Below are 25,637 nucleotides of genomic sequence, written 5' to 3'. Positions count from 1 at the left end.
ATATATATATACATATATACACACACATATATTTATATCTGTGCGGAGAGAGATAAAGAAGGAGAGAAAGAGAAAGTGAGAGAGAGAGAGACAGATACAGACAGACAGGCAAACTGACGGCACATTGAAATAAGCCTCGCTATCACTGACAAACGAGTTTGGTTTGGGAGCTTGCGTCATACTTTAGTCTAACGATTTTAATTCCGGATTAATGGCAACAGTCGTTGCTACCATGTCGTTCCTTCCCCCCTTGGCTCACTGCAACATCGACCACCTAGCAGCTAGAAGGAGAGAAGTTTGCATTAGTAATCGTCTGGCACTAATGTTTAAGTAATTGTACTTGGACAGCATGAAACCATGTGCTTGGTGCATTCTTATGTATGTATATGCGTGTAGTTGTTTACTTATCTTAGTGGGGAGAGAAAGAAGGAGAATGAGAGTGAGCGTGTGTGTGTGTGTGTGTGTGTTAAGCAGACAATTATAGAAACTGCAATGTATATATAGTAGTTAACTTTGGAATATAATTATTGGAGAAAGTAAAACAATATGAGATCTTCCCAAGTTGATGTTGATGGAATCCTACGTGCTCTGGGACAAACAAAATTTTTCCACACCACTCAATTCATCCTGATTTGTGCTTCTGCAATTATAGCATCGACAAATAGTTTTTTCTACGTATTCTTTGGTATGTAACAATACGTATATATGCATGCATTTGTATAGCAGGGCTTTTTGAGGAAAAGAAATTGTGTTGCAGTGGATTTTGTGAACGTGGCTCCAGCCTTGGATGAATTCAGATAACTCGGATATGTTTCGACCAAAATTTTTCCCTTCGAAAGTTTATATATATTCAGTGGAACACATCCAGTGCTGCTGCTGTAGTCTCCTTTAGAGAGATTTAGAAATAATAATATTTCTATGTTTGAAAACCAGTGGATGTGTTCCACTGAATATATATAAACTTTCGAAGAGACAGTCAACAGCCTGCTGGGTTCGACTACTCCACATTGATAAAGGGCAAAAACCCTGAAACTAGTCTGTGGCTGTCTCGTTCGATCATATAATAATATAAATAATATATAGATATATGCATATATCTATATATTATTTATATTATTATATGATCGAACGCCACGCATCCTTTTCCAAGTAAGTTATATATATATATATATATATATATATATATATATATATATATATATATATATATATATATATATATATATACATATATAGATGTGTGTAGTTTTCCCTGTGCCGGAAGTAAAAGAATTTGAATACCTGCGTTTAACTCCATTTATATATATGTATATACATACATACATACATACATGCATACACACACACACACACATATATATATATATATATATATATATATATATATGTTAAATATATATTTTTTTACCAAAAAATTTGGTAAAAAATATAGTATCTGTTAACAATCTTAGCAAAAAACTCACAGTTGAGTTTTTGAATATATATCAACTTTATTATTTAAGTGTGTTTTTGTTTTACTCTAGTTTGAATGTTATAATTAAGAAAATTTTTTTTTTAATTGTTTTCTACGGCATGATTTCTTTATTTCTTACATTCTTTATTTATTTATTTAATTTGATATTTATTTTGATGATTATTGCTCTAACGGATTTTATAGCGTTCTAAATTGAACAGTAAATGAAATTTATAATATAAAATTTTTAGGTTTAGATTTGAGTAAAATTACCGTTTACTCGTTCATTGCACATTCGGGATGGAAAGTTGTGTGCCATCTATTACTTTTTCATCCTGTTTTGTATATTTTCATGGGTCAACTATGAAAATTAGATTTGAATGGTTTCTGTTTTTATTGGATGTGTATTGCTAATAATAATGATGGTAATGCTAGCAATAATAATGGGAGATGGAGTATCCTATATTTTATAATATTTTATAATATTTTATGATATGTATTAATCATTCTGGATGTTCTATCGAAATGTACATAGGTCTATTTATTTGTTATTATTATTGTTATTGTTGTTGTAATAAAGTATTTTCAACGGATCAATTTTGAGCTCTATTTAAAGTTGATATATATATATATATATATATATATATATACATATGGTAAAATGCGAGCAAGGAGAATAATATTTTTAAGATTATATACCTGGAAAAGTACAGGACAAGTTATTACACTTGGAAAAGTTCAGAACAACTTATTTCATTTGGTAAAGTACTGAACAAGAAAATTTTTCCTTAAAATATTGCAGTTAAGGATAAATTTTGAACATTAAAAAGCTCGCATTTTTCCATGTAATTCATGTTTTTTTACAGGCTATGCTAATATACTAATTAATAATGTGTCAATAATTTGCGATTTTACCTTATTGAAAATTGTGTAGTAAAATTTAAAGTGTGTGTTGTGTGTGCATGTCAGTGTGTGTGTGGGTGTGTGTGTGTGTGGTGTGTGTGTGTGTGTGTGTGTGTGTGTGTGAGAGAGAGAGAGAGAGAGAGAGAGAGAGAGTCGTAGTGTGTTGTTGTTGTTGTTGCTGTTGCGTGTGTGTGTGTGAGGGAAAGAGAGAGTGACAGCATAAATTTTTTTTTATTGTTATTCACATCTTTTTTGAGTTAGTGTGTGAGTGATTGACTGAGAGGGAGAGAGAGTGTGATAGCGGAAATTTTATTTATTTATTTTTTTCGCATCTTTTGTAGTATGTGATTAACTGAGAGAGAGCGAGAGAGAGAGAGGGCTGTGTTGTCAGAGAGAGAGAGAGAGAGTTAGAGAGAGAGAAGGTGTGTCTTCCTGTGTGTGTGAGAGAGGGAGAGAGAGTGATAGCGTAATTTTTTATTTAGTTTTTCTCGCATCTTTTTTAGTGAGTGACTATGTGAGTGGTTGAATGAGAGAGAGAGAGAGAGAGAGAGAGAGAGAGAGAGAGAGAGAGAGAGAGAGAGAGAAGAGAGAGAGAGAGAGACTGTTATGTATGTGTAAAATGGCTATGATCAGTCACATACATGTTGGCACTCCGTCGCTTACGACGTCGAGGGTTCCAGTTGATCCGATCACCGGAACAGCCTGCTCGTGAAATTAACGTGCAAGTGGCTGAGCACTCCACAGACACGTGTACCCTTAACGTAGTTCTCGGGGATATTCAGCGTGACAAGGCTGGCCCTTTGAATTACAGGCACAACAGAAACAGGAAGTAAGAGTGAGAGAAATTTGTGGTGGAAGAGTACAGCAGGGTTCACCACCATCCCTTGTCGGAGCCTCGTGGAGCTTTATGTGTTTTCGCTCAATAAACACTCACAAGGCCCGGTCTTGGAATCGAAACTGCGATCCTATGACTGCGAGTCCGCTGCCCTAACCACTGGGCCATTGCGCCTCCAATCAGTCACACGCAGTCAAACACATACGTGCACCCATTATCTGTCGTACACACATACCTGTACAAATACATATGCAAACATGTTTTTTTATGTGTGCGAGTGATGGAGAGAGAAAAGTCATTCGTTTAGTAAAGGTGTGTGTTCTCATGATAATATTTTGCATGTATGTATAAGTAGCTAAGTAAAATTTACGCTGTCATTCTCTCTCTCTCTCACTCTTTCTCGCTTTGTCACACCACATACACACACACACACACACACACACACACACACACACACACACAGCAACACACACATTCACCCTCTCTTTCTCTCCCTCCTTCTCTCTCTCAGTCAATCACTCACACATTCACTGAAAAATGATGCGAAAAAATAAAAAAAAATGTACGCTGTCACACACACACTCTCTCTCTCTCTCACTCTCTCTCTCTCTCTCTCTCTCTCTCTCTCACACACACACACACACACACACACATATATATATACACACACATACACACACAACACAGACTTTCTGTCTCGCATCCCTCATCAACACATACATCTATGTCCATTTCCTCTCATTCACTTTATTCTGACTTCAAACAAAAGGTACATTTCTACTCACAAAAATAAATAAATAACATTTTTTTATGGAATTTACCGAACGCCGTAATGTAACAGCTAAGTTGCGCTCACACGCCTTCGAGTTGAAACCAAAGATTGCCAAAATGGCTAGGCTATTACCAAAATTTCTAAATAATATTTTAAGTTTCTTTCATTTTTATGATATTATTGCATTAATTAAAGTAGATGACGTAATTAAACTACTTTTTTCTTTACCACATTGATGCTGGTGACATATATTAAAAGAAATATATTACTACCCTCAAATTTGAGAAACAAACACTTATAACTTTTTTTCTTTTAAAACTTCATTGCATGAAATTGATACCATGAAATTCCTCGAATTGAGCTCAATCATTTAAGCTTAATTAAAATATAGTTTGTCTTTAAAATGAAAAAAAGTTAATTATACTTAAATCTAATTTTTTGCCTTACTTATATTCTTTTTTCGTGATATTTTACTTCACAACTCTTTGGATACAAATTTTTGTTGCATGGGATAAAAACTATTATATTCCTCATGCTTTCTTCTATCATTGAAGCTAAGATAAATATATTTTGCTTTTAAAATAAAAAAAATATTTAGATCTAAACTTGATTGGAGGCGTTACCTACTCTCCAAAGACGTGGCTACAAATTTTGAAGTAAACTTTTTTCTACTGGACCAAATCTCAATGTTTTTTAATGCCAAAATGTAACTAGTGATCAGCCCTCTTCAACAACATTAATAGTTTTCAATTTGGTTAAGAACTAAATTAGCAACAAAACTCTGGAAGAGACTGCGTGTGACTAAATTGCGGTCTTGAGAATAAATTGCGGCCTGCTGCTTCGGCTTCTTCATCTTCTTCCTTCTCGTCCGCCTTGGCGGCCCGTATCGCAGCCGACACGTCGGCCTTTCCATCTCGCCGGCGGCAGTCCGCCGCCGAAGCGTCCGCATTCTTTTTGCTCGCTCCCAATCGCTTCCTTCTCGTCCGCCTAGTCCGCCGGCTAGGCCGCCGCCTAGGCCGCACACACTCCCGGCCGACAGCGCTTTCGATCGCAAACTCACGGGTACGGTACTCTCTCTCTCTCTCTCTCTCTCTCTCTCTCTCACACACACACACACACACACACACACATATATATACACACACATACACACACAACACAGACTTTCTGTCTCGCATATATCCATATACGCACGCACATATCTCTATATACGCACGCATATGTCTACATACGCACGCATGTGAGTGTGCGCGTGGATGCGTGCGTATGTAGATATATGCGTGCGTATATGGAGATATGTGCGTGCGTATATAGGTATATGCGTGCATGCGATAATATACGCAGTTTTAGACGCGTTTTGTCACTACACAGTAATTTCCCTTTGTTTTTAACGGTCATTTTTCACAGGAATTTTCAATTGGCCGGATAACTGAAGAGATGTTGGCATGGGCTCCCGCCCTGGCATCCGAAACTCGGAGTTTTATCATGGCTACTGAATAAGTGTCACATATTTTTACAAATAAATTCCTCTATTTGCAATATATATATATATATATATATATATATATATATATATATATATATATATATATATATATATATATATATATGGATATATATATATATGTATATATACACGTACTTTTTAAAAGACGTATGCACAAAAACACAAACTCATATGTGCATAAACGTATATTTGTATGTTTGGATGTATAGATGTGTATCGTTTAGCACTTCCGCTATTTATAAAAATTTAGAAGTAAAATTGAAACTTTATCTATTATTTAAACAAATTATAAGTGAACTGATCATATGATATTATACTTAGCTCACTTACTCCGCCTTGTTTCACAGCCATCACCCCTGAATACAGATGTAATAATCTGACAGAGTTTCAGCTCAATCAATACAACATATCGATTAATGAAGCCAGTTTGATATATGATAAATGCTCCATAGACATCATCATTACCGATGGTGGGCTTACTACCGAAAATCGAACTCTGGACTGTCTGGATGGTTATTACTATACCACACCAGTTGAGAAGTCTATAGTGTCACAGGTAGGTTGAGTTCTATTACCGTATTAAATTGTTGTTAAGAACTGATAGGTGTTCATCTCAAGTTTATGTCATCTCTGTGTTCTGACTGCTGTCAAGAATGTATAATGTTGTCTATTATTTTTTAACGTATAAAAGGGCATTGAAAATAACTGTAAATAAGACAAATTCATACATACATACATACATGCATACATACATACATACATACATACATACATACATACATACATACATAGCAAGCGACCTGATCTGAGAAAACAAGTGCAGCATGGAAGGGTCTTTATAGGCATTTAAGAAACACAAAAACCGTTAGATTCACTTCAAGTGAATGTAACAGTTTTGTGTGTTTCTTAAATGGCTTATAAACACCTTCCACGCTGCAATTATATATATATATATATATATATATATATATATATATATATATATATATGATCTTTAACTTCAGTCATTAGACTGCAGCTAATATATATATATATATATATATATATATATAATTATATGTATTTCTTCTATCTTAATGAATAATAATTCTTCGGATAGAATAAATGGGTTAATAGAAACCAATGTAGCAAAGAACACAAAATAACTTTGGTGTTGTTCCTGTTTTTAAGGCAGGAACTCCTTGAAATTTTGGGTATTTGAGTATATTTAAAAATTTAAGGAATGGAGAAAACGCATGTTATAATTGCATACTTTATTCCTACATATGTTTCAAAGGATTACAACCTATGTGATCCATAGGGATCTGTGATATTAAAATTGTAACCTTCTCATCAGGGAAAGCATGGGAATCATCTTAAACGTAAGACATTATGACCGAGTATGAAAACAATAGATGGATAAGGTTATGACGTGATTCATTTGAAAAAAACCGTTAGAGAATTGGACAAGATACAAATGAATATAACTTGAGAGAACATGTGTCCTAAGGAAAGTAAATCTTTTACATATTTATAGTCAATCAACTCATTGACAAATTAATATTTTCAAACGCAAGTCTTAAATAACTTTTGTCCATACACTGCATAATAAACCGCTTCGGAAGATGAGTTAACATATGAATGTGAACATTTGTAGCTTTTTCCTAGCTTTACATTACATATCACAGATTTACTTGGGGAAATAGTCTCTCTTAGAAATTTTCTCTGTCATAAAAAAGTAATATACAGACAAAATTTGAACTCAACACATGAACCAAGTAATTCGCCGTTCACTTTATAGTATGTTTATTTTTACAGTGGGACCTGGTCTGCAACAATGTAGGATTGGCTGAATCAACTCAAACGGTTTATACTTTGGGTCAAGTGATCAGTGGTCTGTTGGCACCATGTTTGATAGAAAAATTCGGACGAAAACCTACGAGAGTGTCAAGTAACATTTTGCTTGTGGTCTTGAACTTAATCGCAGCATATTCTCCGTCTTATTGGCTGTTTGCAACAATGAGATTTTTGATTGGAGGAGTTCGTGAGGTAATACTATTAAACATCTTCCTTACCCAAATATACAAATACACAAACACACAAAACTACACTTTAACAACCACCAATATATATGAGAGATATGAGTGCATACACACATATACAGGCCTACCGATCTATTTGCCATGCACACTGTCTATCTATCTATCTATCTATCTGTCTGTCTGTTGCTAACTCTTCGAAACGCCTGTGTTATAATGGTGGCAGCTGATGAAAGAAAAATGTTCCTTAATTGGCCTGTGTGTTTTCTGTACTCTGGTTATTATAATATTTTTTTTTGTCTACGTTTTGTTTGCAACGTCCTGTACCCAGATATGCACCTATATATACAGGTAGATGTAGGTATGCACATACTTGTACGTATATATGCATAATTTATTATTTGTTTTATATATATATATATACATATATATCTGTCCACGTTTTTAAATTGTCCGCTGCACAGACCACAAATTTGTGAGCTGCACTGACGAATTCTTTGGTAGAGAACTGCATACTGGAAGCTGAACTCGTTACTCTCGGCATACCAAGCTTGCAGAGACCAGATTAGCAAATTCGAGAAGGACTGGGATGAAGTGACGAGCAGCGAAGCTAACTTCACCCAGGGATGAGCCGAGAGAAAGCTCCCTTTGAAAGGTCGGGCAGCGGTGGCGAATGCTTACACCGCCTCCGTTATATATTTCCGCCTGACTGTCGCGCCTTACCCCGTTTTACACACTTGTCAGCTTTTTTTCCTCTTCTCTCACTTACTCGCCTTTCCTCTCTCTCCCATCTCTCTCCCCTCTCCTTCCTTTTATATCCCACTTTCTCTCACCTTTGCTGTCTCCCTTTTCTTTCTTTCTGTTTATCTCTCTTCTCTCTTCCTTTTATCTCTCTTTACATATTCTTCCGCCTAACTTGATAACCAATTTCACTAGTATTACTAATACACATACACACACACACACAAACACACACACACTGACACTCACGCATACATAAAAGACACTGAACTATTTCCACCAGATGTTTCATATTTCAAAATTTATCAACAGAAGAAAGTCTTGTATAAATGGAAATATTTCCTATTAAATATTACGCAAGATCTGCTTTTAATGTATCATTATTTCGTTTGACTTCATCATTATAAATTATATATATTTGTGTGTGTGTGTGTGTGTGTGTGTGTGTTTGTGTGTGTGTGTGTGTGGTGGGTGTATGTGTGTATGTATATACATATACATGTATATATATATATATATATATATATATATATATATATATATATATATATATATATATATATATATGTATGTATGTATGTATATATATATATATATATATATATATATAATGAATAACAAATATGTACAGGTAGTAATTCATTACGACCGTTTCAAGGGGCTCCATTAATTGATTAATGAAATCATTACATCTATTTGAAAGAAACTTTTCTGGTCAGATGACCGGATAGGCTTCAAACATAAAGTCCAGAACTATTTTTAACATATTTTTCATCAATAATGGAACCCAAAATATTTACATTGCTTCTTTTGTCATATCTATGGCAGAATGAGTTTAGAAAATAATGCATACCACGTCAAGCTTACTTTAATTTAGAAAGTAGCAGAGGAAATAGTGGGGGGTCAGGATAGAGTGGTGACCTAGATAGTTATATTTAAAAGACTTTATGTAAAATGTAGTCTTCAACGATTTAGAAATAAATCCATTGGGAGTTGTCAACTGTATTCTAGTAATGATGATAATCAGTTAAAATCAGGCAATCTACAAGACTTTCAATGTACTGGAACCATATATCTAGCTTTATCTACACAAAAGCGTAAGTTGTAGGGTTAGTAGAAATGGAATGTCTGATGGAAGAAAGAATGATATGGGTGGCCAATACTTATTTAAATTATCAAATTAAACGGAAAGCCAAAAGAGATAAGTAATATAAACTTAAGGGGTGGAAATTAGAACTGAAGGATACAAGAGGTAGAAATTTATAACTAAGCAAATTTATATTAAATTGAGAAAATTTAAATCAATATATAGAATAAGGATAGAAATTAAGTTTAAAACCTAATATATATAAGAAAAACTATTAAAACTTTTCATATATATATATATATATATATATATATATATATATATATATATATATTAATTTAATAATATAAAATATAAAAAGTTCATAAAATATTTCTTTACAGAACGATATAAAAGGTATAACAGAAATAAAAATAACGACAAATTAAAATAAAATAAAATAAGAATTATTTTAAAATTATAATATAAATTATATTGGTATATCGAAAAGAATTCTTAGACATATTATTATTAATACAATATGAAATAAAAAAAATAAATATGTATCAAACATTAACGGAAATAAAAATAAAGATACCTTTGAAAATGGGTTTATAAAATATTCCTAAAATACATCAAAGTCATTGATCTAGGTAGAATAATAACAGATCTTAGGGAGTATACCTTATACTTAGAGGAGGTGCGAGATTTAGTAATCCATTGTAAAATTTATATGTTATACTAACTTGAAAGTTTATAGATCAAAGAGGTTACGGGTTATTAGAAAAGAAAACTAAATAGATTTCGAGATAACAGAGGATATGCTATGAATGACATGACACCCCAGATAACTCGTGCTACCAAATTACAGTATGATATACTTATTATTACCTGCTTCTAAAGCATTTAAAGGTACGAGTAATCCTATGAACACATGATATTCTAAGATCTAATTTATTATTAATTAGGTTTTGTTTATCTCTATATTTCAGTATTTCATATATCTCCATACAACATTGTTCACAACCATACCACTAATTCTGTACGACTGAGCTCTACGGACTATATCCCATTTTAGGCTGAATTTAATATTACTATCTATATGTTTCCAGATTTTCGTAGATAATGAGGTACTGCTGGCTTTATTCCTAAGTCTAAAGAACGAAAAATGGTTATTCAAGCGGGTTTTTTTTTCATAATTACCGAGTACCTGATGTAAGTGAAGTTGCTAGCTTCCGTCATTACTGCACATCTATATATAATATTACCTGCTAAACACTGACCTAATGACGGGCATTGGGATCTTTCCCTACAATTTCAACTGTGATTATTATTATTAGCATTACTTACCCTATTATCAATGTTTATAGCGTCGCCATTCGAGGTACTGCTCGAATTCGTAGAAGTATTATCAAGTGTTATGCCACCATTATTCGTGTTATTTTAATAGATAGTATTACTTATATTTATATTAACCCTACTGCCTCAGATTATATCATTCGATGTTATGCTATCAACTAGTAGTGTTTGAATTTGGGATACTTGGTGGTTCATCTGCAGTTTATTGGTTCCGTTAGCTATGCTGACTGTATTGTTACTATTTGAGAGTCGGTCATCAGACGAGAACGGTTTCTTTCAAATTGATGTAATGTTTTCATTAATCAATTAAAGGGTGTGTATGCATATGTGTGTGTGAGTGTATGTGCATGTGCGTTTGTATGTGTGTGAGTGCGTGTGCGTGTGCGTGTGTGTGTATAGATGTATTTAGTTTTGTCTGCCGTATAGCTCTGTATTTTCACCTCATATTTCTGGCAATCTCGGATATTTAATAACTTTTAAGTATTTACTGTTGACTTTCTCTTTTGAATTTTTATCTTTTTATTTATAAATCTGTTACGTCAGTTACTTAATGAATTTATTGTTTATTCTAGCTATTTCTCCCAATATTATTCACGCAAGATTTTAATCGTTTTTGTTTCAATCTACGCATACAGAATCCATAATCCGCTACATCTTATTACGTTTATTGTCACTATTTCTTCCTTATTATAGGCCATTTATAAATATTTATATATTTGTATATACCTGAGAGTAGAATAAAACAGGAGCCTTGGTTTAAGTTTTGTTATTTCAACATCTTGAATTAAACTTACATCAGTTTCACTTGCGAATAGTGGTACGTTATGCAATAATAGTTACGTAAACAGTTGCATATGTCGAAACACCAGATCGTCGGAGGAAGCTTGAAATTCATTTCATTGTGAGTCATGGGTTTACATGGCGTTCAAAGCATTGTTTATTTGTTACGCTACTTCAGTTATGGTAGCAACAATGGGTTAAATTTGTATGTAAATGTAATTCAATTTTACAGCCGCAACTTTTTCCCTCAAACCTTGTTCTTACATACAAAAATGTACTGGTAATATCCACGCCGGGCGAAATGCTTAGCGTTATTTCGTCTGTCTTTACGTTCTGAGTTCAAATTCCGCTGAGCTCGACTTCGCCTTTAATCCTTTCGAGGTCGATAAATTAAGCACCAGTCGCGTACTGGGGTCTATCTAATCGACTGCTCCCCTCACCAAAAAAAATTTCGGGCCTTGTACCTAGAGCAGAAAAGAACATCCTCTAACATCCTTTCAAACTTTGCGATCTGTTCGAAAGGCGAAAAGCAGAGTCAGTTGTCCATAATTCAGGATACATACACACAAAACAATATATATATATATATATATATATATATATATATATATATATATATATATATATATATATATATATATATATATATATATATATATATATATATATATATATATATATATGTATGTATATATAATGTTTAATTCTATCCTATAATGATTCACGTTATTGTTTCAATCTTTGTCCATACTTACTGTTTCAGAAGATATATGAACTATTTGCAATATCTTGCGCCCTTCTATTTAAGTTCGAAATTTTCTTCACTGTTTGTTCTTTGCAGGTATATATTCTTACCTCTGTAACATTGATTTGTGAATTATACCCGAAGGAAAGACGAATTATTATGTCTTGTGCGTTTATGTTTATTTGGGGTATTTTTACGTCTTCTTCCGGTTTGATAGGCTACATGTTGAAGGATTACAGTTGGAATACGTTATTCTTGGTTAATGTTATCCTCTCGGGATATTTTCTTGTGGATTTCTTGTAAGTACCGTATTTCTATTTTGCATTAGACGCATTCATGCACCCATAAACACATTTATATGCATTCATACATGCACACACACATTAACAACATTTCATTACATTTTTTAATGATGATGATGATAACTTGTGCAAGACACTATCGAATCAATAGACTAACTCAAACAAAACAATCATGTCACACAGCTCACGCCTTATACTTTAAGCACTTAATAATCTAAAAGAACACAGCTCGCTCAACATATATTATACAAAACTTTATACATATATTATACATATATTATACATATATTATACTTTATACATATATTATACAAAACTGAAGCCTAATAGACCTATATCACAGACACCATGGATTGCAGTACATACACTCGTATAACAAGAAACAAGAAACCAAATTCTATTCTTGATAAAATTACTTGTATAGACGCTGTATTTTGCTATGCAACCATAACATAATACGAAGTATATTAACAGCTTGTAAGTCAATACTGTGTAGTGGAGTCACCAAAATGTGGTATGTTTTTGTTTAGTGTCGGTGCGATAGGCATGTGTTTGCCTGTGAAATGACAAAATGATAACTGGTTCAACTATAACATTTTTATTTGCTGGTGTTAATAAATAATATTTGCCACTACATTCAATTTTGGCAACTTGCTTCGAGTTGCTAGAAAAATGATGGAACCAGGATACATCTAGAGTTGATGTACCCGAAGACTACATATGTTCGTGTGTATGTGTGTGTGTTCGTTCTTTCATCTTGAAGAGCACGGCAAATATCTCTGTTTGATAGTAGCAGAGCACTGGTTCCGTCTGCGAGCATCACAGTCTCCGTCTGTCTGTCTGTCTTGGTGTCTTGTTGACCATTCTATTTATAAGAATCGTGGCAGCTAGAAGGACAGACATACTGCAGCAGAGTTTGTACCTAAATAGGTCAGCTCCTGTCCATTTGAACTTCGCTTGACATCTATGAGGTCGAAGGTTAAAGGGAGATCATCAATCACTTTTTGACCGGACAAAGAAAACCTGTATTCGCACCTGTTGATTGTGGTGGTTTGGACGACCGAGAATTCTTAGATTCGGTTTCGAATCTAGGCTTGGAGAAGGAAGTGTTAATTTTTATAACTGTATCCTACTATGTTAGGAGTGCTATGAAAACACTTTTTCAGGTTACCTCTACAGATTATCTATAAAAGTTATAGCCAGCACAGATTTGTTAGGACGTTTCGTATCCCAATGAGATCCGGGATTACTCTATAGACTTCCGTGATCCATCTGAACCCACAACTTCAAGTCTTGCCCCAACCAGTTTCGTTACTGCAGTTTCCGCACCTCTGGGACATTTGTTTTGTCCTGTATGTCCAGGACAGCTTCCACCAAGCAGCAGATGTCTATTTCTGGTGCATAAATCCGTTTTTTAAAAATTTTTTGCTCCTGAGCGACCCAGGGCACTAGAAACAGGTCTTCATTTTTAAATGTCAAAATAGAGTGTTTCCTTGCCTTCTCCTCTGTGGCAAATCCTACTTCGACAATGCCATATTACTTCCCTCTTGCAACGTAAGTTTTCGTGACGCACACAAAACGTTGACACGTTTCAATTTGTTGCTGTATTGCCCATTCTTATATGCGACATTCTACTACTGTTCTCTTGTATGTTATTCTTTTTCTCAGAGTGTTCTATACAAGGGTTTCAGGAGTGTCAAGAGTAATCCTGCTCCATTTCTTTTAAAAATACTCTTTGTCTCTTTAAAACTCGCCTATCGACAGATTTATATTTTTGGGGGGTTGTTGCATCGCAGCTGCGAAACCATTAACGCATGATTTGTGGTTTTTGTCACATTCAGCAACTGTATTACTGTTAATGTTGGTAGTGGTGGTGGCGGCGGCTGAATTTGCACGTGTTACGTATGAAGAATTTGTTTTGTGGGGTTGGCTTTTGTGATGGCGGTGGTTATGTAAATCTCTGATCACGAGCAGAAGTAGTGGGGTAGCATCATATCAATGTGTTGAGAGGAATTCTTTGGGGTTTGAATAATTCACCTCTGGAAACACTGATGTTTCGTTCAACAGTCACAAACAACTCTCATTTAGGGACCTTTTGAGCGGGATGGGCTACTCGACCTAAAAAAAATTCTAACTGAGCTCCAACTGCAAGGCTATGCGCTGTTTATCTTGATATGAGATCACCATGTCGCACAGACATTGTGCCTGGTTTACTTTTATCAGACGGGTACTCATGATGGCATGCACTGCTCTATTACTCAATAATAATTATAAAAGCAACAACAGCAGCAACAGTAACGACAATAATAATAATCTTTCAACGATAGCAGATGTATCGAAGGTGTGTAGATTTATTTACCTCCATATTTAGTTATTATAATATAATAGAAAACTGTTCGGAGGGGAGATAATTCATTGCTACTTATATTAGAATTACGTCTCCTGTAAATGAAGAAAGCGATGATGAAGAAAATGCATCATATAACGGTCTTAAACTGGTATAATGCAGTATATTGTTCTTATTATGTACGCTAATTAATGTGGAGCGCTTTAACGATCGGTCATAACATCGTATATATGTTTGGTTGGTATATGGGTGTATGTGTATATATATATATATATATATATAAAGAGAGAGAGAGAGAGAGAGAGAGAGAGAGAGAGAGAGAGAGAGAGAGAGAGAGAGAGAGATGGATAGATAGATAGATATCAAAATAAGCAAAGGGATATCAAGTAGTAATGAAGTACGAACGTTTCAAGTGGCTCCATTTAATTGAACAATACAATCATTACATCAATTTAAATGCAGTGCTATTCTTATATATATATATATATATATATATATATATATATATATATATATATATATACATACATACATACATATATATATATATATATATATATATATATATATATATATATATATATATACATACATATATATATATATATATATATATATATATATATATATATATATATATATATATATATATACATACATGTGTACATATGTATGTGCACATGTGAGTGAGTGCGTGCGTGTGTGTTAATAAAAATATATATGTGTATGTCTAGATGCAATTTCCCATCCATCTGTGTAATTTGTAATGCTAGCTTACCTCCAAATTATTTTTCCATTGTTACAGTTTCCTGGAGGAATCTCTCCGGTGGTTATTTGCCAATTCGAAAATAAAAGCAGCCAAGAAAATTATCAAAAAAGCTGCGAAACAAAACAAAGTTGATTTTAATAATGTCTGGAGTATTACATTGAAAGATGTTTCAAATGATGATGTTAATCCCGTAAATGAAACCAGTTCTGAATGCCGAAGCAGCGAATCCACAGCCCCGATTGACATCACAACAGCACAACCGGAGAGTGAAAAAGACATCTCAATGTTTTCCCATTTACTCGCTTTCTTTAAATCATCATATCTGAGAAAAGTTACCATAGTTCTTTCTATAGAAATGTAAGTATCAATATTTTCTTGATATTACTTTAACAGTTCAAGGCTGTGAACTGGCAGAATCGTTAGCGCGCCGGGCGAAATGCTTAGCGGTATTTCGCCCTTCTACAAGTTCTGAGTTCAAATTTCACCGAGGTCGACTTTGACTTTCATCCTTACGGGATCGATAAATTAGGTACCAGTTGAGTACTGGGGTCGATGTAATCGACTATCCCCTACCCCAAATTTCAGGCCTTGTTTCTATAGTAGAAAGGATATTACTTTAACAGTTAAGGCGGCGAGCAGGTAGAATCGGTAGCACGCTGGGCAAAATGCTTAGCGGCATTTCGTCCGCCTTTAGGGTCTGACTTCAAATAGCCGCCAATGTCGACTTTATTTTTCAGCATTTCGGAGTTGATTAAATAAGCACTGGGGTCAGTCTAATTGATTTATCCCTACCCGCGAAATTTCCAGCTATGTGCCAAAATCTGAAACCGTAATACTTTAACAGTTACCATAAAACCATCGGAAGAATAATGAAGAACGTCACTTTGTTGAAGTAATTTGTTTAATCCTTTCGGGTCGATAAAATAAGTACCAGTTGAGAAATGGAGTCGATGTAATCAACTTACTCCTCCTCCGAACTTGTTGACCTTGTACCAAAATTTGAAGCCAATATTTCGTTAGGTGCAATATTTTATAAATTGTAAGATCAGGAGATATGATGTTATGAGATTCATATCTTTCTAAATCTATTAGTGATGTAGATGAGAAGAAACAAATTCAATTGGAAATATTTGCTCTATAACATGAGCCTCACTGTAAATTGACTGTTTGAATAATTTCGTCTCTCAAATATCTATGAAATAACTAACGATTTTTCACTGGACTAAATTCAGTCAATTCTTCCATCATAAATTTTTGTGTTAACTTTAGGAATATTTTAGATTACGGCAAAAAGTTTTAATTGATCGAAATATTCCTTAAGATAATAAATATACAGGGGTTGGACAAAATAATGGAAACTACTAACATCGTAGCATAATAATTTTGAAATATCTATAAAACCGTCAAAAGCTTGTTTATTTTTTGCTGTTTCTTTTCAGATATCATCGAAAAAAGGTAATTAAAATTCATTAAAATGATAGATCTATCGGACTTTCAAAGTGGTCGAATTGTTAGTGCTCGTATAGCAGGTGCTAGCGTAACGAAAACAGTCGTAATGTTTGGTGTATCAAGAAGTACTGTCTCGAAAGTAATGACAGCCTTTGAGAAAGAGGGAAAAACCTTCTCGTCGAAACAAAACTCCGGAAGAAAACCAAAACTTTCAGATAGGCCATCGGACTCTCATGCGAATTGTTAGAAAGGATCACAAAGTACAACTCCCAAAATTACTGCAGAGCTTAATGACCACCTTGAGAACCCAGTTTCCATAAAAGCTGTTCGCCCAGAGCTGCACAAAGTCGGATTTTACGGGAGGGCTGCAATCAGAAATACACTACATTCAATAACAAACGCTGCAAAACATTTAGAGTGGAGTAAAAACCTACAGAACTGGTCACTAGAGCAGTGGAAGAATGTTATTTTCTCGGACGAGTCATCCTTAACTCTTTCCGACCACCGGCCAAGGATACGTGTGGAGACAGCCAAAAGAAGCATGTGACCTAGACTGCCTTCTTCTAACTGTTAAACATGGAGGAGAATCTGTGATGATCTGGGGGGCTATATCTTGGAAATCCGCCGGGCCAAGGGTTTCCCTTCATGGCAGAATAAATAGTCAAGACTATTTTAGCATTTTATCTGATCAAATTCATCTTGTGGTTGCAGAACTGTTTGTTTCCAGAGGAAAACGCAATCTTTCAGGATGATAATGCACCAATTCACAGAGCTAAAATTGTTACTGAATGGCACGAGGGACATTCTAGTGAAGTTGAACATCTTATCTGGCCACCACAGCCCCCAGATCTCAATATTATTGAACATTTATGGTGCATTTTAGAAAAACAAGGAAGGAGTCAATATCCTCCACCATCATCACTACAAAAACGGGAGACTGTTTTAGCTGAAGAATGAACAAAACTTCCTTTGGAAACAATCCAAACTTTGTACGAGTCCATACCTTGTAGAATTCAAGCTGTAATTACTGCCAAAGGCGGTCCTACCCCATTTTAAAATAAATTTTTTTTGAAATTTTAAGGTGCTTCCATTATTTTGTCCAAACTCTGTATATCACGTGTTTGTCTTTGGTTGTGAGTCTCTCTGAGTGAAGCTGTATCTTTGTGTGTCTATGTATGCATGTGTGTATGTGCGTATGTGTACGTGTGATTTGTGTGTGCACGTGTGTGTGCACGTGTGTGTGCACGTGTGTGTGTATACGTGCGTGCGTGTGTGTGGTGTGTGTGCGAGTGTGTGTGTGTTTCTGCGTAATGGAATATATTGTTACCTATCTGATTTGTTGGATTTAAGTGCGGCTAAAATGAGTTTTCTTACCTTGTTAGACATTTTCTGTGATATTTGTAGCGTAATTTAATGTAGTTTATCTTTGTTTTCAATAGGGCTGTAAATGTAACAGCATGGAACAGTATTGTACAAATGCTGGAAGTTCTTGTTGGTAACATGTATCTAAACTTTTCTTTGATGTCTATGTTTGATACTGTTTCAGTCGGGGTTTACACTGTTATAGCTAAAAGGTGAGCCATTCTATCAATATTGTATGAATGAAATGAATGGAAGAATTAGAGCGATAGAAGCAATATATATATATATATATATATATATATATATATACACTAAACCAAATGCCACTTAGTCATTTACACACATAATTCTATTTGAATCCCGAAGAAATAAACTTTGCTCTGCATCAGATATAATTAGATGGAATAAGTACGTTTGCAGACTTTTTCCTAAGCAACAATTAACATTCCTTATTTCTTTATTGCCCACAAGGGGCTAAACATAGAGGGGATAAACAAGGATAGATAAATGGATTAAGTCGATTACATCGACCCCAGTGCATAACTGGTACTTAATTTATAGACCCCCCGAAAGGATGAAAAGCAAAATCGACCTCGACGGAATTTGAACTCATAACGTAACGGCAGACGAAATACCGCTAAGAATTTCGCCCGGAGTGCTAATGTTTCTGCCAGCTCGCCGACTTATTAATCAAAAATTAACATTCCGTAGTGATTTCATGATTGATGATGGCGGTTACTTCGTGTCTGAAGATCATGTTTGGAAAAGTGGCATACCCTCAAGTGACCATGTAAATCAATCTTTGACACTGCAAGGCTTATCTTCCTACTTGCATATAGTTTCAAAGTAGGAGTCCATCCACGCAATCCAGACCCACTCTCTAGACTTGAAGGTCTAACTACTGTGGCTCAGTAGGCTAAGACGGCTGCAGTGACCAGCAAGCTATTAGTTGTACATTGGAGTAGCCATCTAGGTGAATGGTCTTATAGGGCTGGAGTTGCTGGAAGGGTGTCAAAGAGGGCGCTGAACTACTTGAGGGATCCCATCCTTTGATCCTGTCATGGTTGGCTACACTTTTCTTTCTCAAGACAATCACGAGGGAATGAGGGTTTCTGCTTGGAGTTTCTTCCTATGCTAATGAGCTTATAGCGGGAACTCTGAAAGGTGTTACTAATCTGGGTCGGAGTTAATCTTGGAGCAATATTGGCTAAAAGGTAGTTCCCTACTCCTCCAAACGTAGGAACTCTCGATCCATGACCACGCTACCAGATGCAGTTTAATGAATGAGTAGAAGTGCCAGGGTAGGCAGGAAAAAATAACTGGGTTAATGTGATAAACAATAAGTGAAATTACAGATACATACACTTTTGAAATGGAATTATTTTAAATATTGAGTTCTGAAAGTTTAGTAAGAATGATACTGATACAAGCAATTTTAAATGACTGTTATTTTGCATATCATTAAGACAATTTTTACATCAAAAATGATGCTGATGGTTATTTCTTCCTACGAGTAAGTACCTTTTACAGATTTTCGCCTTAACAGTGATGAGGTTCTTATAACTTAACGTCATATAAAGAGATATCCTCTGAAATAGACATAACAAATAACATTATTTCGTTAAAGAATTTTTATTAAAGATAATAATAAATACTATTAATAACTTAGTTAATTTCCAAATATTAGGTTATACTCTAATGTAAGTAAGCACGGTACTTATTGAAAGACATTCAATATTTTAAAATTCTACAAGAGAGCTAATTTCGAAACATCGAATTTTATTCTCTTCACTGATTACATGTACACAGGTGAAATGTTTTTGAAAAACTTCGGAAGGTTTAGAATGTCTTTGAAATGTTTTAAATGTGTTTGAATATTTGATGCCTTTTTTTAAACGCTTTCTTCTTCTTCTTCTTCTTCTTCTTCTTCTTCTTCTTCTTCTTCTTCTTCTTCTTCTTCTTCTTCTTCTTCTTCTTCTTCTTCTTCTTCTTAAATGATAGAATTTTGGTATTGATTAACTCGTCAATCCATTTAATATTTTTAATATGTGGCTGTACATTGTAAGACCTTACTCTAAATACATCTATCTATTTATCTACATACATACATACATACATACATACATACATACATACATACATACATACACACACACAAACATTATCGGCCCGTCACTTCTACTCAGCCGGTCACTCCACCGAATTCTTCGGCCTGGCCTTACACCGTGGAACCACCACCATCAGACTACGTCAGGAGCAACGGTACATTTTCACACTAGGAACTCATACTACGATGAACTTAATACGCCCTCCTTGAAACAGTTTCCAATTTTCTTTTCTCTCGCATTCTTTGTTTTACTGTCCCTACTTTATTATTATTTAAAATTCTTTAAAAATATTTCTCCTCTTTATTATTTTTCAATTTTTTCAATTTTTTATTCTATGTTCTACACACTTTCACACGCCTATATGCCTAACTTGCTATACATATCTACTGCGCGGACACGTTTCCATATCCTTACATTTACAAATCTCCTCACTTACACCGACACACACACACGTACGCAAACACACATGCAAACGCATACACACATATACACACACGCCCGTATACAGACACTCACACAATCATACGTGCACACACAACGCCAACCACGCACTCACACATGCGACGCCTTACGACTCAACCCTACGTCCGTCCACTACTAAATATCACTACTGCTACTAGCCTGTTCATTCACTCCCTCAGACAGACAGACACACACACACACACACACACACACACACACACACACACACACACACACACACCTGCACACATCTACTATCATCCTCCGTAATATACAAAAAGGTACTAACCCACACCTGCACGCACACACACACGTACACATAAAAGCATATACACCCAGATAGACGCCACACACACAAAAGTTAACCCCACATACACTCAGACGCACACACTCACACGCCACGGCCATTCTTGCACGATCCTGCCTTCAAAAATCACTTCCTTATCTCTCTCCAATTTCTGGTCATTTAATTTTCGGCCATGTAACGACACACGTGCTTTTCTCCGACTATCTGCTCTTTTTCTTCCTCTCTGGGCGTTTTCCTCTTTCCGATGAAGAGCCATGTTCGAAATGTCAGCTCCACAAAACTTTCTCTGAGCCTCTATCTTATATATTCACTGTGTCCGTCTGACTGATATTTGTTGTTTTTCTTGATTTTATTTTTTATTTGTCTATATATATATATATATATATATATATATATATATATATATATATATATATACATATACATACACATTGCCCAATCATACATACATACATATATATATATATATATATATATATATATATATATATATATATATATATATATATATATATATATATATATGTATGTATGTATGTATGTATGTATATATAAATCCAAGAAAGTTAGGGGTTGTGAATCCAACCCAATAAGGGATAATATCTATCCAATATACTGCTGGAAGAATACTCAATTATTATTATACTAGTGTTTTTTACGGTTTTTATATTTTTATATTTTTATATTTATAACTTAACCTTATGAACTTTATAAAATCTCTGAAGAGGCCTAAAAAATCATCCATGTACCTCTATTTCATCTATTTCATCTATTAATTACTTCAGTCTACTAGAGTAATAAAGATAGACTGAGGTATGTCACATCTGAACGGAAACAGCTGTAAGATGTTATCCCATTTTCTGTTACTATATGTTATTATTTTTATAATTACTGGTATGACATAATGTATCACATGTATTTGTATATTGTTATTATTGTCCTTTTAGTAAACAAATAAACAAGTAAATTGACATAATACAATGTCTGCAAGTTGATGAATACCACCTATTAATCCCTTCCATTTTCTTGTTGCTATATATGTGTATATATTTCCATTTATAGATTCGGTCACAAAATATCATTACACTTCCTGAAGACACTTGCTACTGTATTTCTTGTATCTGTATCCTTGCTAAAATTATTGGCTGGTAATTTCGAAATATGTATTCTATATTTTCGTCTTTTTCATTTCATTGACATTCTCTCGCCTGATTCTTTTATTGCTTTGTTGCTGTTATAGTGGGGCTTAATGGAAATTTAATTAGTATTAGCATTTATATCCAGTTGGTTGTCGTTAACATCGAACATTCTGATTTGATAAACTGAAACAAATGACACCGCACTTTTAGTTCTCCATTGCCGACTTCATAAGGGCAAATCAGTTTGCTATTACGACATAATGAATACATCGTTCCTTCCACATACCACGCTTAATTACAAACACTCATCTATAATTAGGTCGAACTAATTGAGTAAAGAATGTATAACCTAATGATTGTTACGCGATTTAAACTGTCAGAAATTATACTATGCCGAGAAATTATGCATCTCTCTCTCTCTCTCTCTCTCTCTCTCTCTCCTCCACTCTACTCGTCCTTTCTTTGGTCTGAGTGTTTTATGTGTATATGCATATATATATATATATATATATATATATCATAAATGAAGAATATATTGGAAATATAAGTAAAAAACGTATAACGTATACTGAGTGCACGAACGGACAGAAGACAGATACAGAAAGTCCCTAATTCTTTATCAATTATCGACCAGATGGTATTACTCAGTTTCATACCAGTAATGATAAGATTAAATTGCTTCCAATGCTGGCAGTCCTCGCAGAAGTTGCAGAGAGTACAAGGCCGAGAGCAAACAATACATGGATAGCAAGCGATACAGAAGTATATGTACGAAAGTGAATAAATCCAATTTAAGACGATGGACAAAGGACGGAGACAAAATAGATAAGAAACGGGCAAAATAGAGCCTCAGGGCTCCAAAAGCAGGAATGATGGGTAACGCTGAGAAGGCAATCGAGGGCAATCCTAATGGATTAGAAAAACAGCAAATCGCAAGATATGTACCAGTGGGACACAAAGAATTTAGGACCGGTCACCTACGGTCACGTGTCAACAACAAGCAGAGGAGAAAGCGGGCAAGAGAAAATTATATATATATATATAAACAAGATATAAGTTAGAGGTTATGCAACCATCTAAGGGATAGATGTATCCGTAGGCACTCCTGGTGTATTACTTCACTATGTATAGTCTTCGTTATAAGGTATACGGTAGTAGGTAATTTAAAGGTAAAACCGTGGTTTAATATATAGAGAGAAGATAAGAAACGGTCAACGGAATAAACAGACAAGTACTTACATTTTTTGTAATAGTGTAGACTCACGCTTACATTTAGAAAAATCATTATTTTTATGTTTTATATCATTATTCTGGTGTTTTATTTTCCGTTTCATTAAATGAACTTTTGATCTAAATACTAACTAAATCCCTTTTCATCTCTAACGTATCTTCTTCTTTCAGAGAGCAGTAAAGCGACGGAATACGCCATCCTCATTTTGTATACGTTAGCAACCGCTCAAGTGAGTGCTGCCTCCTGTGGTGATTTAATCTACACCTCAGAAATCTATCCTACACGCATACGGTAAAGAGTTATTGCTCATATATATATATATATATATATATATATATATATATTATATTTATTATATTATATTTATTATATTTATCTTATGATATTTACTTTACTTTATATTATACTCATTTATTGTACTTTTAATTATTAATTTTTCTATATGTGATAGTGGATTTTCATCGATGAGTTCTTGAAAATTGGTTATTTTCCCTAAAACTATATATTTTATATATATATATATATATATATATATATATATATATATATATATATATATATATATATATATATATTAGAATGGCACTATCTATCTACCTATAGTTTGCGGATGTAGGTACTTAAAATTGTTTCCTAACCAACTTTATTTAATTTCATGAATACATTTAAAATTTTTCGCTTTCAAATTTGCAACTTAAAACCACAAAGTCATTGTATCAAAACAAGATATGAGATAAGTTACAACTGGTTTATTTTTTATTGAAGTTTGGTTCGTGCTTGGAGCCTGTAGGAAACTAGACTAAGAGAGACGAGGCACAATGTTGTAGCTGCATTCGAGCACAGACTTAACAAACGAAACATTTTCCAAAGAATTTAGCCCATTGTTCTATCTTTCCTAACCTTCCCATTTGTATGATCTAATTTTTGATTTATGTATTTTAACAAAGCATTGTTTCTAATTGTAAATCTCTTGTTATTGTAGAACTTTTGGAAGTGGTTTTGTTACAACTTTCATGCGATTTGTATGTATGGTATCACCTTTCCTCAAACTCTTGGTAAGAAAATACTGAGTCTTTTAATCTAAACTGTTAGCAAGATTTTCAAATACATACGGACTGTCACGAATAACATTTCATTGAACAACAGATACAAATACACAGACACATGTGAAATATATCTATCTCTAAAATTCTTTTACTATTTATTTATATGTAATCTCTTTCCTTATATATAAACATAAGTCTGCATCGATTATTACATTGTGGCGCTTTGCCCGCCTCTCTGTCCCGTTTGTTTATTAGGAATTTGGTTGCTATTTCTTGTTCTTGAATAGCAAAGGCATACCCTTCAAAGTGAGAGTTGGTGACCCGATTGTTTGTCCACGATAGTATTCGAAGAAAGACCGTTTTAAATGTTTTTAACTATTTCGAAATAATCTGAGAAAAACAGACTAAAACGAGCCTTTTGGAATGAAGATTTCCTATTCAGTCCATTATATTGTGCCTGAAACTAAGCATTAGATTACAGAAAAGGGTGATTTCCCTCTTTAGTCATGATTATTAAACAATTAAGTTTATGGGAAATTTGATTTCAATACAATACACTTTTCTCTTTTCCTTCATTTTAATGTACAACATACTTTCTTGTTCATCGTAGTTTCCATCCTTTTCAACACTCTTTCTTTGTAGAGAAATCATCTCCATTCTTTTAAAACTATTTTAAAGGTATTTCTATTACTAAAACTGTCTTCTCTCTCTAAAACGAGATTTCTCCTACCTATCTGCGTTTCCTCTTTACGTATCTCTGTTCCTCTCTAAATCTTTGTATAAAGACTGATGCGTCTGTCAGAAAAATCTGCTTCCATCGATAATTAAATACATTAATTAAAAACATTTGTTTCCATTGTTTGAAATCATATCTTTTCCTGATTGGTCGGATTGCTATCTCTATCGATAAATTAATTTGATATAATTTCACTAATA

At 34.1% G+C, this 25,637-nt stretch overlaps 2 protein-coding genes across 2 annotated transcripts in view; one reads left to right on the top strand and one right to left on the bottom strand.

Annotated features, from left to right (window-relative positions):
• Positions 1 to 181: 181 nt before the first annotated feature.
• Positions 182 to 25,637, top strand: part of LOC106869297 (solute carrier family 22 member 6) — a 27,207-nt gene continuing 1,751 nt past the window's right edge. The window contains exons 1-9 of the mRNA XM_014914974.3: positions 182 to 685; positions 5,818 to 6,026; positions 7,268 to 7,498; positions 12,276 to 12,478; positions 15,634 to 15,954; positions 18,486 to 18,620; positions 22,348 to 22,433; positions 23,826 to 23,946; positions 24,638 to 24,710. Of these exons, the coding sequence (XP_014770460.2) occupies positions 547 to 685; positions 5,818 to 6,026; positions 7,268 to 7,498; positions 12,276 to 12,478; positions 15,634 to 15,954; positions 18,486 to 18,620; positions 22,348 to 22,433; positions 23,826 to 23,946; positions 24,638 to 24,710 (1,518 nt within the window). The 5' untranslated portion in view covers positions 182 to 546. The remainder of the gene's footprint in view (positions 686 to 5,817; positions 6,027 to 7,267; positions 7,499 to 12,275; positions 12,479 to 15,633; positions 15,955 to 18,485; positions 18,621 to 22,347; positions 22,434 to 23,825; positions 23,947 to 24,637; positions 24,711 to 25,637) is intronic.
• The window catches only part of LOC106869267 (organic anion transporter 3), a 27,338-nt gene continuing 21,725 nt past the window's right edge, over positions 20,025 to 25,637 (bottom strand). The window contains exon 10 of the mRNA XM_052971572.2: positions 20,025 to 20,382. Within this exon, the coding sequence (XP_052827532.1) occupies positions 20,269 to 20,382 (114 nt within the window). The 3' untranslated portion in view covers positions 20,025 to 20,268. The remainder of the gene's footprint in view (positions 20,383 to 25,637) is intronic.

Source organism: Octopus bimaculoides, chromosome 11, assembly GCF_046866305.1.
Source record: "Octopus bimaculoides isolate indiv1 chromosome 11, ASM4686630v1, whole genome shotgun sequence".
NCBI classification, from domain to species: domain Eukaryota; kingdom Metazoa; phylum Mollusca; class Cephalopoda; order Octopoda; family Octopodidae; genus Octopus; species Octopus bimaculoides.
Note: the sequence above shows the minus strand (reverse complement) of the source record. Positions and strands in the feature narration are given on the sequence as shown.